Source organism: Macadamia integrifolia, chromosome 4 (assembly GCF_013358625.1).
Source record: "Macadamia integrifolia cultivar HAES 741 chromosome 4, SCU_Mint_v3, whole genome shotgun sequence".
NCBI lineage: Eukaryota > Viridiplantae > Streptophyta > Magnoliopsida > Proteales > Proteaceae > Macadamia > Macadamia integrifolia.
The window spans coordinates 6742143-6763038 of NC_056560.1; the positions used below are offsets into that span (position 1 = coordinate 6742143).

Genomic DNA, 20896 nt, shown 5'->3' on the forward strand with positions numbered 1-20896 from the left:
AATAACAAATTTTGGTTAATTAATTTTAATTTGATATAGAGAGAGAGACGGGTGGGTCCCAGTGAGTGAAGGCGTTGTCGATTGGCATCCCCCCGGTTGGGTAGCACGGAGAGTGACACCTACAGCGTGCGGATTGCTCCCCCTCGCAGAGGGAAGAGTAGACCCCACTGGATTTGCCACAAAAATTGGTCTATGTGGATGCATACACCCAATGGCAGTGATGACACTTCTTTATTCCGGAATACTCACACAACCGTTTCCTTAAAATTAATTTGGAGCATGGCAGGTGGCCGTCGAATAGAGAGGCAATGACTGTGCCTAGACATGAGTGAGTCTTATTCATTCATTTACACCTTCTCAACCCCATCTGTAATTTGTTGATGAGAGAACCCCATTAGATATTTAGATTGGATTTATACATAAGAGGGAGAGACTGTTAAGAAGCTCTTGGATGATTTTTTTTTTTTTTTTTTAAAAGACTTGGAAAAAGAAATTAGTTTAGGTGATGAGTCTAGAGTTTTTTTTTTTTTTTGTCAACAAAAAAAAAAAAATTACCCTTATTGATGCTCATTTGTGCCTCTTCATTGGCCTTTGCACTGACGGAGGGGCCATTTGATTTGGGAAAATTTTTTCTTCTTAATACTTAAAGTTGAATGGTGTTCTTTGGATTTATCAAAAAAGAAAATGGTAATTGTTGAAAACGATGATGTGTTCATAATTTTTTTTTTGGTTGGGTTGATCTAATTATCAATGTTAGATAGATCATATTAACCATATCATATTGATACCGTTGAGATTGATATCAATAATTGATCAATTTGTATTGGATATAAGTACTGGAATTAAGGGTAAAATTATTAAAAAAAAAAATTCTTTATACAAAAAATAAAGGCAAAATTAATCGATCTGGACCAATTTCGACAGATTCCAAAAACTAAATTCTTGGATCCAAGTTGACAAGTTGAAAATGTTTGGAGACAAGCAAGTCCAACTCAGACCCTCTACCTCATCCCTCATTAAATGCAACATTTGCGACCTAATAATAACCTCTCTCCTTTGCTCAAACTTGAAAGTTGTAGATTATGATGACATAGATTTATGCGAGAGGGCTCTCTTTAAGTTAACGGTATGAATAATCCATCAAATTAAGAAATCATGAAGTGGTTTACAGTTTGTGAATAGGGGGCAGGAGGAGAGAGAGAGAGAGTGATAAGAGGATAGAGACAGAGAGCAAATGTTGGCATAGCCTCTGCTGGCATCTAGAGTGAGAGTTGAACGGTTGAACTAATATTTGAGCCCACCAATCTTCATTTTCTGGACCACTTTGAGTCACCATATATGAATATGAGAGAGAGAGAGAGAGATGTCATGGTAATTAGTGCGAGAAGAGGTAGCATCAATATGTGTGGTCATATCAATCACGGATGGAGCTCTTCTACAGCGCAGCAAGGGTGACAAAGCACATCTTATGGTCTGAAACATCTCAAGATGCATATCCATGTTTTGAGGTTCATACCCAAGGTCCTCTAGATTGTCGAATGTGCACTCCCATCCCTGTCAAACCGTAAAAGAATCAGATCCATTGATTGCGGTCAGAAGATACCAATATGTATCAACCAATACATCAATACAATACTGATGCTTAGAACTATGCAAAGAAAAGGTAAGATGCAAGGGGCTTTTAATATGTGATCATTAAATACATTACCATAAGTAGTATAGTCTATGCTTCTACCAAAAAAAAAAATAGTATAATCTATGCTAATTGCTCATTTCTGGAGACTTTTTTTATAATATTTTACTTTGTGTAATAAAATAATCACCAACACCAACAGGCAACAACAAAAAACAAGGAACATGATCCATTTTCCCCTCTCTCTCTCTCTCTCTCTCTTTTATCAACATGTGTGGGAACTGGGAAATGGGATCTTTCTTTTTTGGCAATGGCATATTATATTGGGCTTTGCTTAACACTGTGACAGGAGAGAGAGAGGGAGAGAGGGAGTGTGTGTGGATGACGGAAGTGGTGGAGTGGATCAATGAAGAGTGAAGAGAACAAGTGGGGCTGCAGGTTAAGCACGTGTGCATGCCTCTCCTAAAGGCCACCCGCTCTTCACTCTTCTTCACAGTTTGAACTTTGAAGGTCTCTCACGTCTACACATTTTTAACTTTCACTCCCCAAACAAAAAGATAATACCCAAAGGGACAAAAGGCTGGTCTTGGTGCAAGAGAAAGGAAAAGGGAAATCAGCTTTATAAAAATTGGATAGAGGGGATCACTATCCTGTGAATTGGGGTTAGAGGATTGATCATTTCAATGGGTTGGGTTGGGTTGGGTTGGGTTGTGAGTTGTCATTAAAACCATGTTAATTCTTGCATTGTGTTTTCTGTATCACGAACATCAATCTAGTCAGAAAAGTCTTATCTATTATATATATATATATGATAGTCTGACCATGTTCTACTCCGTGGTTGAAGAAACCTTGTAATCCTTATAAAGCATTCCTATCATATTTTTGAATGACATAATATTTAGCAAAATAAAATTTTCAAGTCAATATATATGGGAATATTTAATTGAAAAAACAAGTGTCAACCTTTAATCATAGGATTTTTTTTCTTAAAAAATAATTAAAGTCCTACCTGTACAATGATTCAGAATTACCACATCTACCATTCCACTTTGTGCAAATAGTTGTGGAAATGGTGGAGAAGTTTGTAGTCTTCAATTCTTCATTTCTTCTTGCTGTAGATTGGAGAGCTCTGTTTCTCTGTTTCCTTTGGATCCATTGCTCTGTTTTCCATGTCAAAATCAAATGTGGGGATTTTTTGGGATTTGATTGAGATGACATCAATTCTCGATTTCCTTCCTTTTCACTGTTTCTCTGCTTTACTAAGTATGTACATGTGGGTTTTTACATATACTTTCTTAAACAATTAAACCAGCAGCTCTTCTGGGATTTCTTTTTACCTCTTCCATGAAAATCTTAAGCTTTTTCCACTTTTCTGAAAAATCTTATTTGCTTGGGATTGAGGTTTCCTTGGATTTTTTCCAAGTTGGTTAACAAATAAGTGGCGAATAATCGTTGCAGCAAATGGGTTCTGTTAATTGTGTCCGTTTCTGTACAAGAAGAACATATCCTTTTCCTGTAGACTACTACTGACTTGGGATTTGGAGTGCTCTTCAAGTGGAGAAGAAAGAAGCTCTCATATGTCATGGGTTGGGAGTTCCTGCTTCTTCACTCATGTTGAGGAACTCCTGACTGGAAATAGTTAGTTCACAAAAATGAAGTATATGAAACTTGGATCTCGTCCTGACACTTTCTACACAACTGAGGCCGTAAGGTACGAGGAAACAAGGATTATTATTCTCTCTTCTTCGTCTTCGAGTTTTTTTTGTTCTTTGTTGTGTAAATAAGCTCTCTTTTCTTCTCTAAATGCAGGTCAGTCTCCTCAGAAGTCTCCAGTGATCTCGTAATTCAAATCAAGGGTTTCAGGTATCTGCTTCACAAGGTAAACAAAATTAACAGTCCACTGGAGTCCCTCTTCTTGGTTCTTATACTACTAGTTTGATTCACTTTTGGGTTATTGTTGTTACACAGTTTCCTCTGTTTTCCAAATGCTTACGCTTACAGCGGCTATGCTTTGAATCACCGGATTCCTCCTCCCAATCCCAAACACTCCAACTTCCGGATTTCCCTGGCGGAGTTGACGCCTTTGAGACCTGTGCCAAGTTCTGCTATGGCATTACCATTACCCTCAGTGCCTTCAACATTGTTTCAATACGATGTGCTGCAGAGTATCTCCAGATGACCGAAGATGCAGAGAAGGGAAATCTCATATATAAGCTTGAAGTTTTCTTGACTTCATGTATCTTCCGAGGATGGAAGGACTCCATTGTAACATTACAGAGTACCAAATCTTTCCCTTTGTGGTCAGAAGATCTTGGCATCACAAGTAGATGTATTGATGCCATAGCGTTAAAAGTCCTGACCCATCCCTCTAAGGTGTGTTTGTCACGAAGTTATTCCAGAGGGGGCAGAGATGATAGTTCCTGCAACGGAGCAGAGAGCCAGAGACACAGACTTGCACCAAAGGGATGGTGGGCTGAAGATATAGCAGAATTGGGTATAGACCTTTACTGGAGAACCATGGTTGCTATTAAATCTGGTGGAAGGGTACCCTCTAATCTCCTCGGCGAGGCATTGCAGATTTATGCATTTCGATGGCTACCCACCATGTCTAAAGATGGGATTGCCAGCAGCAAACAAGCAACACCAGACAACTGTTCGGATTCTATGGGAGAGATAACCTCAAAGCATCGGTTGCTCTTGGAATCTATAGTGAGCTTACTTCCAATGGAGAGAGGTTCCATCTCTTGCAGCTTCTTGCTTAAGCTCTTAAAGGCTGCAAATATACTTGGTGCTTCTTCTTCTTCTAAGATGGAACTAGCCAGAAGAGTGGGAATTCAGTTGGAGGAAGCTACAGTCGACGATCTCTTGATACCATCACTCTCTTACACCAACGATACTCTTTATGATGTTGACATAGTCATGACCATATTGGAGCAATTCAGGTTGCAGGGTCAGAGTCCCCCTACTAGCCCTCCAAGAGCCAAGCTCGTGTTGGAAAGGAGGAGGTCTCGATCTGCAGAGAATGTTGATTTTGAGTTCCAAGAGAGTAGGAGGTCTTCCTCAGCATCACATAGCTCGAAATTGAAGGTTGCAAAACTTATGGATGGGTATCTTCAAGAGGTTGCTCGAGATGTGAATTTGCCCCTGTCAAAGATGATTGCACTTGCCGAGGCCATTCCGGACTTTGCCAGGCCTGATCATGATGATCTCTATGGAGCCATTGACATTTACCTCAAGGTAAATTGCAGTGTAATATAATATGTGCAATTTTCATCTTATTAATTCTCTTCTACGGCGAATTAATTTCTCCAGGATCTCCCTTAAGAGTTTTTCTCTGTTTAACGCAGAATATGCATAATAGAAAACCAGTTTTTTATCTTGAATCCTCTTCCGTTTTCCTATTTCTATTCATGAATTGGCATTGGACAGTAACTTTTCATTAGATTATCATATGCTAGAGTGGTATCACATTCAATCTTGACTATCATATTCAACGTGTTCACCTAGCTTACTGAATAACTAATCAGACATCACCATTCACTCATGGTGATTCTTTTGGTAAATGAGTCCTAGAATGTATGCAAGCATGCAGTCAGGATGTTCCTGTAATGAGTTCCACTTAGGAGATCAAATAGGCCAATATTAAACATGAAGTTCTCCAGAATTTCTGCTCCTTTGGACAAGATTGGGAGGGGCGTCTGAAGAGGGAGCTCACTTCTGTAATCTTACAAACAGAATAAATTTTAGTTTTACAGGGAAAATTTTCCAGGCCGAAACAAACGGAGCCTTAATAGAAGTATTAGGCACTGTCATCTGTGTCCTGGAAGTCTGTTCTTAGAGAATAATTGGCACAAATCATGCTTGAAGTATGGATTTACCCATTTATTAGAAAGACACAAGTCACATATAATGCATATAACTTTCGGTCTCTGATCATTCAGGCACACCCAAACCTCAACAAGACTGAACGTAAACGGCTGTGCCGCATCCTTGACTGCAAGAAGCTTTCAATGGAAGCATGCATGCATGCAGCACAAAATGAGTTACTCCCTCTGAGGGTCGTGGTACAAGTGCTTTTCTTCGAGCAAGTGCGTGCTGCCATGGCAGGTGGCCATGTGGCTGAGCTGCCTAGCAACATCAAGGCACTTCTAGCCGCACAAGAACATGACCCATCAAGGCATCCACAACCCCTGGACTCCAATACCACTGATCTGGTAGATGATGAGTGGAGTGTATCTGGCCTTAAATCTCCCAAGTCAAAGCTATCAACTCTACGGATGAAGCTAGCCGAAGATGATAATGAAATGGGTGAGAATGATGTGCAGCAAGATGGAATTGGGAAGGCTTCTAAATTTAAGGCCTTCTGTTCTCTTCCTACTAGACCCAAGAGAATGTTCAGTAAGTTGTGGTCTATCAACAGAAGTATGAATGAAAGGCATTGATTTACTATGCATGTTCCTTTAGACAGAGAAATGGTATTGGGTAGGTCAATCCATTATCTCTTTGTTTTCTTGCAACATCCTTGGTAAACTCTAGGAAATCAAATCCCATTTTGCATTGCTGGTGTACTTTATCCTAATAAACAACTAAATCTTCAGGAAACAGGAGGAAATCCTCCTGGGGGTTTCCAGTTGTGGGAAATGCCGGGAACCCAGATTTGTAAATGACCAAAGTGGACTTCAATTGTTATTTTTGTATCTAAAACTCGTATTGTTTATAAACAATTGTTCCCTTTCTCTTTTCTGTTTAGACTTAGAGATTCTGCTTAGTGAGGCCTGTATGTTTGTGAAATTCAATATTGGCTTCTTTCTTTATTTTCATCACAGGAATTATTTATTATGCAGTTTAGGATGTAGGCATTGATTTTTTTTTGAATAAAACATCAAACTAACCTAATTTCCTTATTTTCTCCTGTTTATTTCTGTTAATAATGTTGTGAATTCTTCTGGTTAGAATCCAATCAACTAAGTTAGAGGGGGACTGGTAAAATGTCATGCCTGCTATTATCCAGACTTCTGAAGAACAAACATGTCTAAACCTTCAAAAATCCAATAGATTAATACCTGTATTTTTGAAATACGATCGCTTCTTAATTATCTTCTGAGTACTGTTTTGGGCAGCTTGGTGTTTTGAATTTCCAAATTTTCCCGACTTTAGAAGGATCATCTTACCAAATCTCCAATTTTATTCACCTAATATTACTCATCAGGGTTTGGGTCAGCTTGGAAGAGGGGAAACTTTCTAATCAGAGTTCTTCCTCAGTCGGGCATTGGGAGTAAAATGCTTATAAGATGTGAACTTAATGGTAATTCTTAGGAAGGGATACTTATAGAGTATGTTGTATTGATCAGTTGAGTGATTCATAAGGGAGGGTTAGCTTTCCATGAGTTGTAAGATACCTGGATAGGACAGAGGAAAAACTTGGACACTACTTCAAGCAACCAAGTAAGAAAATCAAAAAGATACAAGATAAACCTCAGATGAACCAAATTTAATCGCTATTGATGCGTCTTTGTTTGCCACATTAAACTATGAGCTTGATGTAGGAGCACCTTGTACTTGTGAGTGACAATAGGAGATAGAAGAGAGATGCTGTATATAAAAAGATATTGGAGGACCCATGGTGTTGATGACATTGTTTTATTATTATGTTATCTTCTACCATTCTATCTGTGCCTTTTGGAAGATGTTTTTTCTTGGAACCCTTGGACAATGTATCTTCTCAATGAGAAAGTTGCTACACTGAGATTTAATTAGGTTGTTTCCATTTCCATACTGTTCTTGTCACCTACATATTTCCAAAACTGAATAAAATCCTGTTTCATCTTTCTGTATTTAATTTGGTTCAATCTTCTTAAGATTTACTTTGAAAATCCACATCAATTGAGTCTGATTCACTCTAAATTCCTTCAAAGGGAAGAGTTGAGTGTATCTTCTTTTGTCCTCCTTTTTGGATGGATGAAGTTCCCATCCATCTGAAATCCGAATCTCACTTAGATGGTTTCTTGAACAATCAACATTGTTCAATATCTACATAGAAGGCTCACTCTGCTAACATTTAATATAGATAATTTAAATTACTTAATGAGCCTCGTTAGCAGTTCATAAGGAGACCATAAATCCATGACCCATCTCTTTCTGTAGGTCACCATCCTCATTCAATAGTTGCAATTCCAGTTCCACTTTTCAATATAACCTTTGGTTACTCTCAGTATGATAATCCATGCATATTTTCAGTCCCCTACAACTTCTGTGGTTCCTATGCCAGCAACTTTGCCCCACCACTTGATCCCAGAAATTATTTTGATTAAATGATCGTTAAAATCCAATAAATGTTCTGTTTTTCTGGTATGATGGTTGACACTATCTAATTTTGAATAAATTATGGTCCAGAAGATAACCTTGGTGGAGATTATCTTCTCTCTCTCTCTCTCTCTCTCTTAAATTGGATAAAATCATCTGGTGCAGTCAAAATGTCTATTTTTTAAAGAATGAATTCGATTTAGTTTTGGAGTTATGGACATGGCTTATGAGTTTAAACTCTGTAATCTTTTGATTTCCTGACAGTACTGGTTACCACAGCTTAGATCACATTTTAGAATTCGGAATTTCCCAAATCAAATCAAAACCAAAGTCTCATAACAGAGATAGAGGTTACAGCAATAACATCAGTTAATCACTGGGCCTCTACTGTGCTTCCATTGTTTGCCTTTGCAGGAGACTCACTAAGAGTGGCAGTGTTGATGCTTTTGGGGCGTTGGAGATGAGGTCCCCGATGAAGCCTGCACCGAAATGAACCAGCATGTGTTGTTGGAGAGCAGAGGCAACTGGTCTTTGCACTTGTCTGTCTCATAAGCACTGGAGTGGGTGCTCTAGCCACCATCTCCTCCTTCCCCTCCTCCATTGCAGTCTCTTCCTGCACAGTCCAAACATAATCTTTGAGACATTTGATAGTAAAAACCCAAGAATCGAAGAATGGATCCTCCTTCAGAAGCTCAAGTTCTTGCTTGCAGAGACATCTATATTCAATAATAAAGGATTAATGTAAGTGAGAAGTGGAGTGGTCCATCGTATGTGAGGGGCCCTTGTGGTGAATCATGGCCACCTACTTCTTAAAATTTGCCAGTTTGGATAGATAGCAGCAGCCTATAGTGGGTCTAGGATTGAAATTAAACAAGACAATGCAATTAAGTGGCCTCTTCACTGAACAATATGGGGAAAAGAAAGAGTTGTAATGAAAAAAAAAAAAACCATTTTCAGAAGAACACTGGAGGGGCCATGTGAATTCAATCTCCATACCTCGAGAAGGTCACTTGAGACTTGAAAGCTGATACTGAGAGAATGAGAGTAGAGTTTCCTGTTGCAGTACTCCTCAAACTGAAACTTGAAGAACTGGTTTTAAAACTCCTTCGGCTTTGGTTGGATCATCTTTGATTTAAAGTCTTGGGAACATTTAGATCGTCTTTCTTTCACACTGTAGAGTCATGAGTCAGTCACGAGTGGGGTAATGAAGGCCATTAACATCCCACCTAGCTTTTGCTAATGCTCCAACCACCACTATAACTCAAAAGTCATTTGCCTTTTTATCCATTTTAGCTTTTGAAATAAGAGAGAAAAAGAAGATGGATTGGCTTTTGATCTCAGCAAGAAAGGTGACGAGGGAGGGGGCCCTTGTCCTTCTCTCAAGATTCATGTATCAGAGCTGGCTAAAACTTTCTCGTGGTATTGTATTGTGGTCACATCATCCACTCTCTTATCTTGTTTGTCATGTTAGAAAATAAAGCTAGAGGTTATCAATATTCCCACTTGGAGGGGCCAACTTGTAATCACTGCCTTCCCCACTTCATGAATTGCTGCCATGAATAATGATGATGATGGAAGTAGAAACAAAGCAGCTGGGATGATGTTAACTAAATGAGAGCCATTAGAGATACATTAGAAGTGGCAAAACAATATGATTCTCCTGACCCAGAAATCCTTTTTTTTTTTTTTTTTTGGAGGGTGGGGGGGTGGGGTGTGGTTTTGGCTGTTGGAATTGGATTTAAAGTGGGATAGCAACTGGGACCCATCATGGGTTCCACATCCATGTATGGGTGTGCTCCTTTGAAGGTGGTGGTGGGAGTGAACTATGGATTTGCACCTAATTGACAAGCAAAAGCACCCAAGTGCTAACCTTCCAACTGGAATGTGACGTCTCATATAGTTGCGTCCTGAATGGATTGGGATGACTGCATATTAATTGGAGGAATTTGGTGACAATCAGGGTTTCAAGAATCGGGATTGGCTTTGCCGGCCGATTCCAATTCCGGCTGCGAAGGTTTTCATCCGATACTTGTAAAGAAATTAGGGTCTGGGCATTAAAACACTGATTCCGGATCCAATCCAAGTTGATTCCAATCTGATCCGAATTTAGATCTATCAGGAGTTCACAACCGATCATTCCGATCCTAGTTCACACATGATTTTTGATAGGGGTGTCAATCCCAAGTCCGCACCAGTTGGACATATCAGGCTTCATCGTTTAAAGACCGACTTGGCCTGCATCAATTCTTAAATGTGTTGGGCCTAAGCTCGGCCCATTTATATACATGTAGTACACCGTGCAAAGGGTAAGCCCGATGGCCTCCAACTGGCTTGATCCGTTTACAAGCCCTACTTAGATAGACATGTTTAGCTTGACCATTTATATGTATATTTAAATTTTTTTTTTTTTGACAGAAAAGGATATATATATATTGATATTTTTATCAATTATTGAATATAATTAAGTGTAATATCTTTTTAAAATTTTTAATGATTTAACAAAATAGAATAAAACTATCTTAAATCTAAGAAAAACTAAAGACCATTTAATGTTTTATTGGTACAGTACCCTATTTCAGACACGATTATAGCCCAATTAAGAGAAAGCCCAATTAGCTTAATTAAAGCCTGAAACCCAATCAAATTGACCAAGATCGACTTATTCCTTAAATAGATAGGTCATGGTCCGAGGGCATATGCCAGCCATCTGATGGATTGACACCCCTAATTTTTAGGGTTCAGGTATATTCCGGCCAAATCTAGCCGATTCTGACCAATTCCGACTGAATCAGAATCGCAGAGATCGATTGCTTGCCCATTTTCCGCTTACTTCTACCATGGTCTTGTTTACCCTGTTGACTTACACCAATCAATCTCTGTAAAAGGTCTGGGCCAGACACGCGGGTAGTATCGAATGGTTTTGTCTTCACTTTTAATTTAAAAAACAAAAAGAAGAAGAAGAAGATAAATTTAGACGGACCTCTACGCAATAATACAACCTCTCCGTGAAGAAGGTGGTAAGGCTGCATATATTTTGACCTTTTCTAGACCCTTGCACTGGCAAGCGGTTTCATGCACTGGGTATACTCTTTTTTATATCCACACTAAGAATCATTCTACTGATATGAGATAGGTCAAGTATTAATATCAGCCTCGGCGGATCCATATTACTGATATTTGAAACCATGATTAGAAGGGAATGGAGGGCAAGAAGAGGAGTCAGAAATGTTAAAATCATTTCGGATCCGTAGGTGGTTTGACAATGCAACATTGGTTGTTCCATTGGCCATGGAGCCTAGAGGCCGCTACGTGGGCTTGTGTGCTGTGGCGGAAAATTCTTTGAAAGGAAGAAGGTAATAGGACTCCAGATTCATGGACTTCGCAAGCTTGATGTATGAGCCTTACTTAACTAAGCCTTTTTTTAAGGGGATAGTAGGCGGTAAATGGGCCTAGTTTTTTAATGGGCTAGGCCTAAGTCAAATTCAAACTAAAAAAAGAAATTGGTAAGTTCTATCTAATTGCAAGGGAATGAAAGAGAAGTGAAATCAGTTTTAAAATTAGTTTCAATGTTGTAATTTATTGTTTTAACGATTGGTAGCCTCTATAACCTTTACTTAGAGGATTGTAATCCAATTAATTATTTCTTTATTAAAAGTTTTATGTAGACTAGGTTTTGGGTTTTTCCTATCACCTTGATGAGTTAAAAATTATTTTATTCTTTTAGGATTAGCTTGATTTGATTTATTTATATTATTAACTAACTAATAGAGATTACTATTAAACAAAAGTCATTATTAATTTTTTATTGTTTTTATTTTTTGGGGTGGGTAGAAGAAAATTTTATATTCCAGAAGGAGGGAAAGTACAGTGCAAGGAAAAAAAAGTATGACAAATATCCAAAGACAATAAATAAGAGAGGGAGGGGAGGTGGGAAGTAATACTAAACTACAAAAAAACAATTCAAAGAACTAAAAGAAGCTAAAGCTTTAGCCATTTGATTGCCTTGCCGGTAAACATGAGTGAAGATAACTGAATGGGGTTGTGAGGCTAATCTGCGACAATCGTCAATAATTGCTGATATTCTCCAAGAAGGAATAAAAGCAATTGGCCTTAATAAGGAAATAACTCCTAAATTATCACTCTCTACGATGAGATGAGTGAAGTTTCTGGAGACTGCAATAAAAAGAGTTTGTTATATTGCGAGAGCTTCAGCCAGGTAGGCAAATGAGACGCTAGTAAATTTAAAAAAATATGAGAGAAACCTTCCATTAGAGTATCTGAAAAAACCACTAATAATGCCAATGAAATCCCTTATTAAATAATTAAGATTGTTGATTATGTTTAATTCTAGGGGTTTCCTTGTGTCCTAGATAATATTTCAGCTGACAAAAAAAAAAAAAAAAAAACGCCTAAACTGCTGCTGTTGGATACAGCAGCTAGAACACCCTACTCCCTCTTTTTTGTGTTTTGTTTTGTCGTTTTATTGATGGATTTTTCTTAATTTATTTTATAGTTAATTAACTATATATATTGGGTTTTAGCTAATAGCTATGAAGCAGGCTCAGGTTAGAAGCTTAGGGTGGGGACAGACATCTATGCGCGTGTGGCGCATGATTAATGGTGGATCCTGTTGTGACCATGAATCCAAATGAAAGCTACTCGTCTTAACTCTTTAAGGTGTACTAAACCGACAAAATATTAATGGTCGCTCCCTGCCTCCCAGCTAGCTAGCTTGAAGTTCTTCTCTGTTCTTAACTTGTTATTCTACAATTTAATTTCTAAATCTTTAATTACTTACTGTGAGAAGTGAGAGCCCAGAAATTATATACAAACAAGCTTTCTTTTTGGAATCCTTTTAGAGGGTCTTCTCATAGACTGATGGACTAAGCAGGAGAGTCCACTGGCTTAATTGATTGGGTTAAAAGGTTAAAGAGAGGTGGAAGTTGACTTAGAAAGGAATAAGAGGGTTAGAGCCAGCCTTAATTAGCCAGTACATATCTTACAGGGAATTTGGACTTATTTCTTTGTCTTCTTGACAAGCCTAAGCCTGAGCATGAGCCTGAGCCTGAGCCTGAGCGAGGTATATCTGGCAGCAGCTGGCTATGATTTTATCTTAGCAGAGAGGTTTTCAGTCCTTTAATGGAGGTTGGAGAATGAAACAGAAAAAGTACTTAGGGTGAGACAAAAGGGTCAGGGAGAAATCAAAAAATCTAATAACACTGCTAGTTAGCAGAACGACATATATTGACAAAAAGGTATGTTTGCTTTCTTAGTTGGGTTATCTCTCTCCATTCTTTGTCTCCTCAAATAATTAACTTCAACTCGTACCAATAATACACTATTGGAAACAAATAAATATGTAATTACCGATACGATACCTTTTGAACTAAAGATATGTTTGAGTTCTGAACTGTATCAGTGACCCGTATTGGATCAGTATTGATATTGGTGTCGGCCAGCCAATACCAAACCGATTCCTAGAACCATTGGAGGGAGGGAGGGAATTGGGACCTCTCCAGCTCTCCTACATGTTTAATCCTCCATTATTTTGTAGGCTTTTAATGTATAGAATCTATAGATTAGAGAAAAGCAGACTCCATCGTCCTCTGTCTCCCACGCTCGCATTCATTGCTCGCATTCATTTCCTTAATTGCTCGCAGAGACAGTTGAAAGATCTCTCTCTCTCTCTCTCTCTCTCTAATGCATGGGTCAACTCCTGTATAAATTTCTCCGTGCTCAATGGAGTCGTCTTAATTTTCTTCTTGTTAATCCATGACATTTAGAGCCATTTGATATTTAGTTTCAGAAGACTATTGGCAAATTAAGATCATCTGAACCATTAAAAAAAAAAAAAAAGTGAACATTATGATTTTATCTTAGGTCGATTTGTAGTTCGCTTTCTATGCATGGAAAAAGGAAATTAAGATGACTCGAAGCATGGTTTTAATGTACAGTATCTCGAGTATCTCAAAATCGATATGATATTGGAACAGATTGGCACCGACGACCTGGTTCCATTTACCTGGCCAGCCCAGGACAGCCCTTTCAGGTTAGTCCAGTGCCGCACCATCTCTGTCAAACATACCCCGATGCCCGTGTCAGTGACCCAGTTTATGACTCTCTCTCTCTCTCTCTCTCTGGGTAGGAGAGTGTAAGGAGGGGATGTTGGGAGTTAGTAAAACCCAACAGATCTCTGCGTTTCTCCTTTTAACATTCTGAAAAGTTTGGGATCACAGAGCAGAGGGTGAGACGTTTCAGAAGCATTATGAAAGAAAAAAGGTTCCCAATCCATCTTGCATCGCAATTCCCATTCCCCTTGGGGAATCCTTACTTGTCCCCAGAAGCCAGGAGTGATGAGACTCAAATCTCTTAGGATTTGAACTCTTCAATACTTCACCGGTTCAGACTTCAGACTTAATGTCTAGCTCTTTCTTTTGTTTTGGCAAATGTTTTATGTCCATGAGAGGCCCCTTTGCCCACACACAAGGGTGCGTATCTCAGGCGAGGGGCATGGTGGTTATTGAACGTCCCTATGTCTGTGGTGCAAGGCCGGATAGAAAACTTTTGTCTCCTTTTATTTCTATAGAGACAATTTCCTATCAAGTCCTAACATGAGAACTTGGTCTTGGGTTCTTGTACAGCCCTTTTGCTGACACATTTAATCCATTAAAAATTATTATTAGGATTATTTACAATGTTGTTGTCATCTCTCTCTCTTCTCTTTCGACTTAAATGCCCTACATAATTTTTTTTTATATATAATTTTTTTTATTTAAATTATTATTTCTTATTTTAATTAATTGATTTCAACAATACTTATACAAAGCACTCTCTCTCTTTTGATGTCGATCCAATACAACATCAATATTAATCCAATACGATACTGATTCGATCCAATCTAGTACTGATCAATCAGATCGGTATTAAAGCCCTAGAAGTCGGGCAACTCAGTTGAAGGACCAATAAGTTAAAAAAAAAAAAAAGTTTAACATTTTGGGATGATTAGAAGCATTCTGGGAAAGAAGCCTGTGGTTATTGCCTGCATGTTGTTAGTCCATAACTAGGCGTGCGCATGTCTATGTAAGAAACCTTACACCTACTTATAGACATAAATATGTATAAAAGGACGAGCCGCGAGAGAGAGAGAGAGAGAGAGGGAGAAACCTACATACATTACCTCCTTCAGCCTTCAATTCTCTCTCCCAGCTGGGCTCTAATGCTGTGTAAGACGGTAAGATATAGGTACCATCCACCTCGAATTGCATATATGTAGTAGTAGATCCAAGAAGCCTTGATGAGTTAAGTTGATCAGGGCCTAGTAGACTTGTACAAAACGAAATGGTAAAAGAAAACCCTGCCCAAGTCCAATTTAGACTGTACTTAAGAATAAGTCTTTCCCCGCAACCACTAGATTACATTAGAACAATCATAATAGACGAGACATGAAGGCATTTTATTTTTAAATTCCTTTTCAATCTAACAAATAAAAAGAATGAATCCAATGATCCTAGCTGTTCATACGATCACTTGATTATACAGATGAGTATTTGACACCTGTTCATTATATGAAGAGAACCCTTATATGAATTTGAAAGTAAAAGATACAATTGTTGGATCGAGCTACGGATCAATTTAACACATCTCTCTCTCAAAAGTTCAGTCCGACCAGAGCTTTTCCATCTGCAGTGAAAAAGCTGGGTTATTAGTCCATTTTATTGAATCTATTTGATCTGACAAGATCTTCGCTTGTCGTTAAAATCTAAGTCTCTATAGCTGTTTCTCCTCTCTCCACTTGTCTCTTCTCCTTTTGATCTCTTTGGGTTTTGCTCCCAACGTCAACGCATTCATATCAAACACCCCGCCACCGCCCTTTGTTTTCTTCCTTCTTTCCCATATACTACTGTAAGTTTTGACGATGATCATCATCATATCACATCAATTTAATATTATGGTTTTAGGGGAAGTGAAACCATGATCCAAGTCTTTTATAATAATAATAATAACTATGATCCAATTAAGGATTAGTTTTGGCCAATACCATACCGATATTGGATCGATTGTATCGATCTGAATTGATCAATATTATTTTTATTTTTCATAAAATTAATTTTTTTTTTTTATGATTTTACCCTGATATCGAAGTGATATCCAGTCTTAGGGGATTGTTCTCAGCTGATAATAATATCGCCAATCCAATTTCTGTTCCTACTTATACCTAAAACCATGGGTCCTAGTGAATTATGCTTCCTTGCCCTCTTTTCGCCCTAAATTGAAAGACCTTACCATAAGGTTTATACTAAAATGTCACCATGAACTGGTTGGACCAATCAATTCAAATCTAAATTGAATTGAACCATTTTCCTATTAGGTGAATTCTGATATGGGTTTTTATGAAATCGATCGAAATTGAAATTAGCCAAATTAAAGATGAAACCGAAATTGATTGAAAATCAAATCAACTCGACAAAAAAGTAAAAATCAAAGAAATTAATATAAAATAAAAATTAGTCTTAAAAATTTTGGATGGGAATTTTTAAGCTTCACCATGCTAAGTGAAATATAATGCTTCATTATTTGTCATTTGATAGTGTATGGATTTGACTTGTGATAGAAGATCCCCGGCCAAAGTTTACTCCAAAGTAAACAAGGAAAGTTGTTCAAACTTTTATTCAAAGTTTTAGTAAAAGGAAAAGGTTGAGTATGCCGCCGATATCAAGTATGCTAGCACCCATTGTGTCTATCTCTCTCTTTCCTTTTTCTGAAATGACCCTCATATCCTTCCTGAATGATACTCCATCATGTGTTCCTATTGGTGCTATCCACTAGCATACTTGATATCGGCGGCATATCTATCCCTCTCCCAATATTAAAATACTACCTAATAAAGATGAATATAAAAAATTAAAATGATATCTTTTATAATTTTAATTAATTACTTCATTTGTGCATTTTATGCTGAAATTGTACAAATGAAATTCTTACCATGTTCTCTATCACATAGACTAAACTACGTATTGCCACGTGACAAATAGTGAAGCTTTATATTTCACTACATAGGGATAGAAAAATATAATAAAAAATTAAAACCCAATGATAGCCTAATAATAGCATGCTATTTCAACTTCATAAAAGAATAAACTGGACTAAATTGGAATCAAAATCAATTGAAATCGAACTTTTGCATAATACTTTGGTTTCAATTTAGTTCATGACCAACCTGAAACCAGAATACATGAGAGAGAGAGAGAGAGAGAGAGAGAGAGGCTATAACCCCCACTTGCAACCAAATAAATGTAATCTTGAAAGGTATTTTGCATAATATTAAAACCTATGAAGATTCACACACCTACGAGTAAGGATGTGAATTTGTAACCGAAATCATTTACCAAAATCGAATCGGTCCGTTTACACCAAAATCGCAAAACCGTTTAGTAAATGGTGCGGTTATGGTTTCAAGTTTCAGGCCGATTAGCTAAATAGGTTGGGTTGGTTTTGACCGCGAAACCCGTTGGTTTCAAACCGAATTGAAACCGTTTAAACCGATCTGATTAATTCGTATAATAATTAAGTAAAGCAAGAGGCAGAATTGGTATATCACTTCCAAAAATATAACCCTAAGTAAAAGTGATTGGCATGAAATGGATTTGAGACGTCTCGTGTTCCCTATTTCCCTTTTCATGGTTTGAACCCCTAGTTTTTCAATCAGGTACGTACGATTAATCTATTAGTTACAAAATAACCAAATAGTCTTCATTCAATTCTTCCCATCTTCTTTTTTCTTCTTCCTAGACTCTGATCTAAAGATATGATGATTCATTCATCTCTTTCATTTGTACGGCCTTGAGAATTAGGAACTTGGGTTTATGGGTTTAAAAGGGAATGTTCGAGGAGATGAAAAGGATTCTCGGTTATAAATCGAGTGACATTGGAGAATGACCATGCAAAGAAATAGCACTAGATTATCAAATTAAGACATACCATCATCAATATAGAATCTCTTATTTGTGATTGCCATTTATTTTTGGATAAGCTTATGATCTTCAATTTAGAGATGGTTGCAAGTTATAACAAATTGATTGTGAACCGTTTTACAAAGTGTATAGAATAAATCGAAACCGAAACTGTTTAAAACCGTGAAAATCGAAACCGTTTACTAAAAGGTCACAGTTTCAGAAAGTGAAACCATTTAGTAAATGATGCGGTTATAGTTTTAATCAAATAAATATGAATCGAACCAATCCACACCATTTAAATCGAAACCAGACCAATTAACACCCTTACCTACGAGGGTATTTTTGAACCTAATGGAAAGTGATTTGCTCTATGTCTTTGACGGTGATCAGAGTAGCAGCCACAAGGATCTGACTCCTCTACTACGCAATAAAAGTGATATTAAATGTCGAATTTGAGCTACCATCGCTATTGCACACTTAGAAAAACCTCGCCCCAACCAAAAATACCCACGTAGCGCTCAATTTTTTTCCGGGGATTTAGTAGGTAGATTAGTAGAGTTAATCGTATTGTTCCATATTTTCAGGCTACGTAGTACCATTCCTTTGTATTTTGTTTTTTTCCATGCACGCGTGCATGGATGGTGACTTCAGTTCAGACTCTCGGTCTTACTTCCTACCCTAATCCCTTATCCTACACAAGACAACTCCACGTTTTTTATATAACCAAAAAAAAAAAAGACAGCTCCACGGGTTCACGTGAACCAATGAAAATACGTTCTATATTACTTGGCAAACTAATTAGGGTTAATGTACTCATAAAACTCTGTATTATTAGGAATTTAGGACTTCAAATTATAGATTAAATCATTACCTAAATGATGCTAAGAAAACCCAAAACATGGAGGAACAACTTCTGAGCGCCGCCAGTGTAATCATTCAGAATGATAATCACCACACGCAGAACCACTAAAGCTGTTCCTAGCTGCCTCTCTTCTCTGATTCGTCCCTTCTTTTGGTTTCTCTTGTCTCTGATTATTGGAAGTTGAAAAACTCTCTCATTTATTACATGTTGGATGGAGCTTGGTGGTTTTGTTCATTTATTTGTACTTTAACATTTGAAACATATCTTAAAGGGTAAACACTTTACCCCTTATCTCTAATATATCAATCAATCAATCAAGTAATCATCTCGGAAATAGCCGATTTGCAATTACTAAAAGGTAAAGACCCCTTGGCTGGTCCATCATCATCCATTTTGATCAATTCCCAAAAATTACTTTTTCAAAAAAAGAATACGGATTGGTCATGTGGAGTGGAATTCTCTCTATAAATACTTCCATTCCCACTTGAGCAGGAACAGACCTTATGTCCTGAAACGATTCAAGGCTGTGTTGTTAGTCTTTACCTTCTCTTTGTCTTCATCAATTCGTCATGGAAGAAGCTTTAACGCAACTCAATGGGTTCACTCACTTGTCGGAATCGAACCCAAAAGAACGGCAGCAGAAGAAATGCAACAACAAAAGATGTATGAAGGAGACTACTGGAGTGTCCTCCGCCGGCAACGGCGGTGGGAACATGAAGTACCGGGGAGTCCGGAGGCGGCCTTGGGGTCGATATGCAGCTGAGATAAGGGACCCACAGTCCAAGGAGAGAAGATGGTTGGGCACCTTTGACACCGCCGAGGAAGCTGCCTGTGCATACGACTGCGCTGCTCGTGCCATGCGTGGCCTCAAGGCTCGCACCAACTTCGTTTACCCTCCTACCACTCCACCACCTCCTCCTCATCACCACCATCTCTTCTCATCTTCTCTAGATTTCCCCAAGCCAGCTCCACCGTCCATTGTGGACTTTAATCTGCACCGTTACGTGGCATGCTCTGATATGCCACTTCTGCAGTCACCTTCTCTGGAGAATGTGAGTTTCCTTCGTGACCTCCTCTGTTCTTCTCCTTCATTCTCTTCGGTCGTACATGAAGCTAAGCCAGTCTATAGTCCTATGGATTTGAAGGGCTCTTCTCTGAATCAATCCCACGTCGAATATCAACAAACTTATTGCCCTACGCCTACCTCTGAGGTTATAGATTTCTTTCCTTCAGAGCCCCCCGCTCATTCTGGTCTGCTGGAGGAGGTCGTTAATGGGTTCATTCCCAAATCAAGTTCCTCATCTTCTTCTTCGATGAGCAGCTCTGATTACATTAATAACCCATCTCTCCAGAACCATTACTTTGTGGACGCAGGAACGATGATGAAGAATATGGAGAAACAGAATGAGAAGGACCATTTCAGTCTCTACTCAGATTGCCATGCACAAACAGTACTAGAGCCTCCAGCTGATTCTGGTTTGCAATCACAGAACGTGTCGTCTTCGTCTTACTACTCATCTTACAATGACCAAGTATCTATCGGCTACCCGGTCATGTCCGAGGGAATGCTGCAAGAATTAATGAAGAACCCAGAGCTTCTTGATATCTTTGCAACAAGATTGCAACACGCTTCAGGTCTACCTCTGATGAAACAGTAGTTTAGTTGGTTACAGTCTTCTGACTTCACTTGTATCTTGGAGTACTTCATTCAATGCTTTAGGAAGAAATATCATCGATGGTTCATGCTTAATTTCTTAACCAGAACCACCTTATGAGCTTGAATTCTGAAAGTTGCTCTTTTCATTTTCATGGGTCTTTAATCTTGACAATGGCATTTTGAGTACGCAAATTTGGTTTTTCTTTCCTATTGGTCTTGAATCTTGACACTCAGAATCTGGAATCTGCACTACGAAGTAGTATCACACCTTCTCTCTATAATGGACTGAGTTGACCTGTTGACATTTTTCTGGGAAAAGGTTTTTTTCTTCCTAGTAAGAAGAAAAGATGCTCCTATTACTAAATTTTAAAAAATAGTAAATCCATTACATTAAGAAATGAACGCTCAGCGTCGTAGTCGTTGTAGTATAGTGGTAAGTATTCCCGCCTGTCACGCGGGTGACCCGGGTTCGATCCCCGGCAGCGGCG

General features: G+C 38.3%; 2 protein-coding genes, 1 long non-coding RNA gene and 1 other non-coding gene across 4 annotated transcripts; 3 read left to right on the plus strand and 1 right to left on the minus strand.

The window, feature by feature from the left end:
* Positions 1–2682: 2682 nt before the first annotated feature.
* Positions 2683–6376, plus strand: LOC122077354 (BTB/POZ domain-containing protein At1g67900-like). The gene is made up of 4 exons (XM_042643278.1): positions 2683–3344; positions 3443–3512; positions 3602–4870; positions 5575–6376. The coding sequence occupies exons 1-4, from the start codon at positions 3286–3288 to the stop codon at positions 6073–6075; spliced, it is 1899 nt and encodes a 632-aa protein (XP_042499212.1). The 5' UTR covers positions 2683–3285; the 3' UTR covers positions 6076–6376.
* Positions 6377–8160: 1784 nt separating this feature from the next.
* On the minus strand, positions 8161–9412 carry LOC122077355. The gene is made up of 2 exons (XR_006139776.1): positions 8933–9412; positions 8161–8549 (listed from the first exon to the last, which is right to left on the minus strand). It is a non-coding gene; the product is annotated as an uncharacterized LOC122077355 (long non-coding RNA).
* A 9908-nt stretch (positions 9413–19320) lies between these two features.
* On the plus strand, positions 19321–20409 carry LOC122075214 (ethylene-responsive transcription factor ESR2-like). Its single transcript, XM_042640163.1, has one exon. The coding sequence runs from the start codon at positions 19321–19323 to the stop codon at positions 20407–20409; it is 1089 nt and encodes a 362-aa protein (XP_042496097.1).
* Positions 20410–20824: 415 nt separating this feature from the next.
* TRNAD-GUC lies at positions 20825–20896 on the plus strand. The gene has a single exon. It is a non-coding gene; the product is annotated as a tRNA-Asp (tRNA).